General features: G+C 42.9%; 1 protein-coding gene across 2 annotated transcripts; it reads right to left on the bottom strand.

Moving 5' to 3' along the window:
- Positions 1–1,304: 1,304 nt before the first annotated feature.
- On the bottom strand, positions 1,305–4,532 carry LOC101783482 (elongation factor 1-alpha). Of its 2 annotated transcripts, none has more exons than XM_014804928.2 (3): positions 4,381–4,532; positions 3,387–3,871; positions 1,305–2,440 (listed from the first exon to the last, which is right to left on the bottom strand). In XM_014804928.2, exons 2-3 carry the CDS (start codon positions 3,846–3,848, stop codon positions 1,559–1,561), a joined length of 1,344 nt encoding a protein of 447 aa, XP_014660414.1. In that variant the 5' UTR covers positions 3,849–3,871; positions 4,381–4,532; the 3' UTR covers positions 1,305–1,558. The 2 variants fall into 2 exon arrangements, with proteins under 2 accessions (XP_014660414.1, XP_004962271.1); XM_004962214.4 differs by having other exon boundaries at positions 3,387–3,868; positions 4,381–4,480.
- Between the last annotated feature and the right edge of the window lie 2,830 nt (positions 4,533–7,362).

Below are 7,362 nucleotides of genomic sequence, written 5' to 3' on the forward strand. Positions count from 1 at the left end.
TTAGAAGAGATACAAGATATATAGGTTAGTTATCTCCGTTTAATTTCCTTGACGCGCTGACGTGTGGGACGTAGGGTGGGAGTTAGTGTATTTGCTTTACAAAATGTATCTGGATGCATTTTAGTCTCGTCATATATATATTTTTACCATGATATGTTGCTATTTTTTCCTAGAAACTAATGTGTTTTAACGTAACGCTTGATTGTCACTACATGAATCGGAATTTCACTTTTATGATATTGGGAAGGGATGCATCGCTGGTATCAAGAGACTGGTATTTAAATGATTGAAATAGTGTAACATAAAACAACAGATGAGAGTTCGAACATTGAATAATCAATTAACCTATTTATTGTTGTGTTGGCCTTCATTATTTAAGTTTTTATAGGATACATAACAATTTTGTAGTTTTTGAATGGCTTCTTGCAGTTGTAGATATCTGGGATAATGAATGTTTGGCCTAAAAAACAATTATGATTTTGAAAAGAACAGTTTTGTATTTCGGAAAAAAGAAAACAAAAGTTTTATAAATATTAGACTAACTCATCCTTCAGTACAAATCCGTCATGGACTTGGAAGTTGGAACCTAGCATTTCAATCAAAAAGAAGAACGAAAAACAGTTTAATTTCCATTGAATACAAAATGTGCCATGCCTCCTAAACGAGCCATAAACAAATTAGTACACGATCTACCAACATCTGCTTGCATGTTAGGGCATCTACACCAGTAGCCACCCCGGCAGCATAGGACAACGCTGGGTGAAACGCATGTGCATATTTTGAAATATGTACGAATCAAAATGAGTATTCGAATTCGTACTAAATGTTGGACAAATTAGTGCCAATACTAATTAGCAGTGTCAGACATATTTTATCCGGAGAATTACACCCAAGTTCAGATCTTATCAGATGAAAGAATTTGTCCCACAGACACGGAAGCAATTTGCTTGGCTACATATCCGAATGTATAATTTCCAAAACATATGTTGGACAAGCGTGTATACATTGAGTGCATCGTATACATGTATCATAAATTTTTACAGAATGTTCCATCATATCACCAAATTTTCATAAAACTAATTTTAATCTGGTAAAGCTAAAATCTCCGGCAGATTTTGTCCGCTAATAATCTGCTAGAGCAACGCAAATGCTTTCTGACGATAGGCGATAGCACAAAATTCAAAGGACGTTCAAGACTGAAAGTGAACCTTGTGAATTAAGACGACAACACAAACACAATGAACAAATTAGGAACAGAAATCTCGAAACATCATCAGGTTAACAACGATTTGAACCTCAGAACATACCAGAAACGAAATTTAATCAACGGAACAACGATAGGAAGAACCCAAGTACTTGCATTTAACAAGCACCGACAGGGGCACAAATCAGTCTCAGGTAATTTAAGTTTTGCCGAATCCAAAATATTAAAACTGTGTTGAACTGACAAACAGAATGATGACACACATGACAACAGCAATGGCCATAGACAAAACTTCAGCGATATTGAAGCATCTAGGTATAACAAAAGCAGAAGCGGAATCAACCACCAGACACATCATTTCTTCTTGGCTGCAGCCTTGGTAACCTTGGCGCCGGTAGGGTCCTTCTTCTCCACACTCTTGATGACTCCAACAGCTACCGTCTGCCTCATGTCACGGACAGCAAAGCGACCCAGAGGAGGGTACTCGGAGAAGGTCTCCACCACCATGGGCTTAGTGGGAATCATCTTCACCATACCAGCATCACCATTCTTCAGGAACTTGGGCTCCTTCTCAAGCTCCTTACCGGATCGTCTGTCGATCTTGGTAATGAGCTCAGCAAACTTGACAGCGATGTGGGAGGTGTGGCAGTCCAGCACTGGGGCGTAGCCGTTGCCGATCTGCCCAGGGTGGTTCATGATGATGACCTGGGAGGTGAAGCTGGCAGCCTCCTTGGCAGGGTCATCCTTGGAGTTGGAGGCCACGAACCCACGCTTGAGATCCTTCACAGCAACGTTCTTCACGTTGAACCCAACGTTGTCACCAGGAAGGGCCTCCTGGAGAGCCTCGTGGTGCATCTCAACTGACTTCACCTCAGTAGTCAGGCCAGTGGGACCAAAGGTGACAAGCATACCAGGCTTGATGATACCGGTCTCAACACGGCCAACAGGGACGGTTCCAATACCACCAATCTTGTACACATCCTGAAGGGGAAGACGGAGGGGCTTGTCCGAAGGCCTCTTGGGCTCGTTGATCTGGTCAAGAGCCTCAAGCAGGGTTGGGCCCTTGTACCAGTCAAGGTTGGTGGACCTCTCAATCATGTTGTCACCCTCAAAACCAGAGATTGGGACGAAGGCAATCTTGTCAGGGTTGTATCCCACCTTCTTCAGGTAGGAGGAGACTTCCTTCACAATCTCATCATAACGGGCCTTGGAGTACTTGGGAGTGGTGGCATCCATCTACAAACAGAATAGAAACATAAGATCATCATTAGCTTATGGAAGAGATCATAGCAAACACTAAGCACGGAAGAACATTACATCAATCAAAAACTGCTACACTGCACTTCTTTAGGGAATAAACTTGTTTAAAGTGGCATCTCAAAGTAAACAAATATAAATAGGTAGATCATCAAATATCACATGCATATCCAAGTTAGCTAGTGCAAGCTATAAGAACTATAAAGCAAGTACATATACAGTCCTCATAAGGTATGTCAACACATCCTATTACTAAATTGTAGCACAGCACATTAAGTAACAATACCAATCATATGAAGACATTTAAATGAGGCAACAAGTGCTTGCATTCTGTATGCAATACAAGTATATATGCGAGAACAGATTTCATTATAATTAAATGATGCAACTATTATTAGTCTCAACTTGTCTCAAACGTATCCAAGTTAGCTAGTGCAGGGTGTAACACAAAATTGCAAGTCCAAAATACAGATTTCACAAGGTCTATGTCAATGCATCCTATCCTATCATGAAATTGTAACACAGTACATTAAGTTAAAAAACAATAACAATCATGTGAATAAATTTAATGATGCAACACTTGTGCTTCCAATAACTCCAAAAATTGCTCAAAACAGTTTTAACAACAAACTCATAACAAAATTATAGAAAATATTCTATAACTCAATGCAATTTAATGAATGGGAACTATTACGATCTAGGATAAATATGTAGGAAAAAGATGGTTATTTAATTGAAGCAATAGCAGCTTATTGCACTTTGAAAAGTTCAGTACATAAAATTGTAATCAAAATGTAGAGTATCAAACTTACAAAGAAACAGACAGTACCATTGAGTGCAAACGAATATAGCTGGACTACTGACATGCGTATCTAAGAGCATCTCAGATCATGAACAAAAGTGAGATAGGATTCTGAAATTATACCTTGTTGCAGCAGCAAATCATCTGTTTCACTCCAAGAGTGAAAGCAAGGAGAGCATGCTCACGTGTCTGGCCATCCTTGGAGATACCAGCCTCAAAACCACCAGTGGTGGAGTCAATGATGAGGACAGCACAGTCAGCCTGGGAGGTACCAGTGATCATGTTCTTGATGAAGTCACGGTGTCCAGGGGCATCAATGACTGTGCAGTAGTACTTGGTGGTCTCGAACTTCCACAGGGCAATATCAATGGTGATACCCCTCTCACGCTCAGCCTTGAGCTTGTCAAGCACCCACGCATACTTGAAGGACCTCTTGTTCATCTCAGCAGCCTCCTTCTCGAACCTCTCGATCACACGCTTGTCAATACCTCCAAGCTTGTAGATCAGGTGGCCGGTGGTGGTCGACTTGCCAGAGTCGACGTGGCCAATGACCACGATGTTGATGTGGGACTTCTCCTTACCCATGGCTGCAGGTGAGGCTTAAACTGCTGCATCAGATGAATAAGTTAGGAACACTAAACAGAGCAAACGGGCAAGTATCTGTGCAGTACTTGAAGGCCAGTAATAATATAAAAATGAAAGGCAGTAACAGAACAATTCTACAGATCATATCAGAAAATAGATCAAACAAGAACGCTGCAAACTATTAGCATATGCATCAACTAAACAGCAAAAGCCTCTCAAAGATAAAGGAATTACAACAGCAGTAACCTCTAAACATCGATCCACTAGTACAATTAACAAATCAACCTACAGTATCAATTGAATTATCCGGATCCAGATGAATACATCCATAATTAGTTAAATCCTAGAATCAAGCGAGCACGCAGAACCCACAAACCCTTCGGAAACGGAGATGCGAGTATCAACAACGCAATCACTACCAGAGGGCCAGATCCCTACTAGCACGAGGAGGAGACAGAGTACAAAATCGATCCAGTCGCGACAGCACCAAGTACCATAGATCAAGCGAGGAGCATCGGAGAAGAAACCGTACCTGAGGAAGCGAAGGAGAGGGGGCGCGGGGCGGAGGCGGCGCGGGTGACGGCAAGGAGGGGAGGCTACCTGGTGGCGAGAGCGCTGGCAGCTAGGGTTTGGGGCTTTTTATATAGGCCGGCGGCGAGGAATTGAGTCGGTGCGTAGGGCAGGCCGGGCGAGCCCAAGGAATGGCCGGCCTGCCGCAGAATTGTGGCCAAGGGCCCATTCATGAAACCCAGGGAGGCCCATATAGGACATGCAAGTGGCCTGTCGCCTGTTGGAAGTAACGTTTTCGACGGGACCTACCAACTCTACTCAATTGCTCGGAGCAAACGGCCCGACCATCACAAGATTCACGACCTCGCTGCAACTTGAACGCACGGACACTTGTCCGTTTGGCACCTCGACGGAGGTTGGTTGCATATTTGCTAGCTTGGGTGAAGTTAGGTTTGAAATAACCCTCGTTTCACCATCTTGATCAGCACCCTAGAAAAAATCTAGCGCAATTTACATGATAAAATTGAGTAAACTAGTAGTAAATTTTTGCTTCACCCTAGTGCATGTGCACCATGGTAGCTCAACGTAGCTTCGCCCTTGCTGATCGGCCTCCCGTGTCAGGCCTGCGCGGTGCAAAAGAGGCCTTCCAGCCTGCACCGTGTGGAACATCAAAATCGATCATTCCACGCCGTGCAGGCTGGACGCGGTCAATCTGTAGAGAAGTAGATGGGCAAACACCACACATCTTAATGAGGGGTGATCTCTATATATATGGCCAATATGGCTTGGAGTATAAGGAATATATCAAGTGTACAAGGAAAGAATAAATACATCCTAAAATACACATATACTTCCTAATACGTTCGTCTCACCCTCGGTTCATTTTTCCTCATGCGCACTCTGCTTGCTCGCAGAGGGGAGCAGCGACGTGCGGTGAGCGGCGCAGAGACGTGGCGATGTGTGAAGGGCTGGTGCTGGGAGAAGGCAAGGTGGGAGGAGGCCGTGGCGTGGGCGGTGGAAGCGTCGTCGCCGTCGATGATAACATCGAGCTTAGCCTCAGTCTGTCCCTCGGTGGCTACTTTGGCGCCGACCTAGCACAGGAGACGGAGAAGACACGCCATCAGCGGTCCACCTCATCCCTCGATCTGCTCGCTACCTGGGGGCTTCACCTTCAGTGTGGAACCCGCTGCCGTCATGGAGGATGCGATGGGGCGGGATGGGGCCACGGTGGAGGGAGCGGAAGTGTCATACCTTGTTTTAAAACAAAACCAAATACTACCTATATGTATGCTATGATCTAGTTTCATACATATAGTGACATTATTAATAAATAACAGTAACAATATCACGTGAAAAAATGTAGAGTGTATTAGAGATTTACAGCTTAATCCTGGAAACAAAGGTTTCAAACTTCACAGGCAATCGACCGAAGATTGCGTACGCCTAGAACTCAGCACCGTCTTCACAACAATTTCATAGAAACTTCTTTTTCTGAGCAACGTTGGTTATAGCAAGAGTGGGCATAGGTCATACTCATCAAGTGTGGGGAAAATATGAATGCAAGGCTTAAACAAGGAAATGCTTATTGGTTTACAACGATAAGCAATTTTAGTTGGTCCTCATTACTAAGGTATAACCAACCCACAATTAACATAAACATAGGCCATAAGCATATGACAGAAACATAACCACAACCATAATTACAATTTAAGTCCATTTTCATGTTTATTAATCATGTGAGGGTCCAAACCGCTCTTGACCATGAGCACGGCTCATCGATCAGTTTTAGACACTCTGCAGAGGTTGTACATCTTTACCCACAAGTCGCGTAAAAGCTCAAGAGAACTTTAAACCCAACCATAATGTGCTGATTAGGCACTCATCACACTACTGAGGTGTGACTGCATAGGGACGCTACGAGGCCTTTACAAAGATTCCCTAATAAGTGGTAACCTGCTAAGGCTTCAGGTCAAAGCAGAGCATAAACCTCTCTCAAGACTGCGAAACTACCATAGAGCAGATCAGCCTAAAGGCCGGGCTATACCCTATCAACACCTCTCCTCTTGCCCTTTCGGTTAGATTACCCCAAACTAAAGTCTCTAATTAATTAGACAAGACCAGAGCCATATAGTTCTTGTAGTCGTACTGTTTTCCTAGGTGGTCACTCCATGTTCCAATTAAGTACGGTAATCTTGTATTAATGGAAGGTATAGTATAAATAAAACAAGTTTAATCATTGAGTTCATTTATACCACCGTAACCCCAAATATAGCAGCTAAGTATAGCTACCCAACAGAAATATAAAACCTAGGTTGATAAGGAATGATCGTAAAAACTAGGCAAACCTTAATAGAACCCATTAATATTAAATGTGAAAGTACATTTGGTCCTCTAAGTGGGTTTTGGTGTTGATTATATGCATAATTAAGGGACTAACGATTTTATCGAGAAATTGATAGGTTCAAATCTATAGAAGTGCAAATGTGTAAGAAAGAACCCTAAGTACTTGTGGAAAGGTGTTCAAGCATAAAGGAAAATCAATTTATTACTTTCTATTTTTGAACTTAAGTATAGGAACACCGTACTATGAAGGGGGACGCGGCTAGTTGGCTTGAAGATGTCAAAGTGCTTACTTGAGATGCTAACGACCCATGAGAGACACCTTTAATCACACACTTGCATATTTTATTTCTCATAATTTCTATGAGTGTCAGAAGTTTCCGACACTGTTGGATGTTTTCAGAAACTTCTGACAGGGGGTGCTCAGCGAATTTATTTGATCAGGGTCGGAAGTTCCGACAGTCACTTAACAACACAACAATGGCTAGTTTTTGGGGCTTGGGTATTTATACCTCCTCAGCCCCCTCTTCATTTGCTACTGACCTAACCCGAGATAAACACCTCCAAGAGCATTCAATACTCTTCCCCCACTCCCTCCTTGAGCTAAATCTTTGAGAGTTTTGAGTTAGGGTCTGGGTGAGAGAAGGATTTGAGGTGTGTGACT

The sequence above is a fragment of the Setaria italica genome, chromosome III (assembly GCF_000263155.2).
Source record: "Setaria italica strain Yugu1 chromosome III, Setaria_italica_v2.0, whole genome shotgun sequence".
NCBI lineage: Eukaryota > Viridiplantae > Streptophyta > Magnoliopsida > Poales > Poaceae > Setaria > Setaria italica.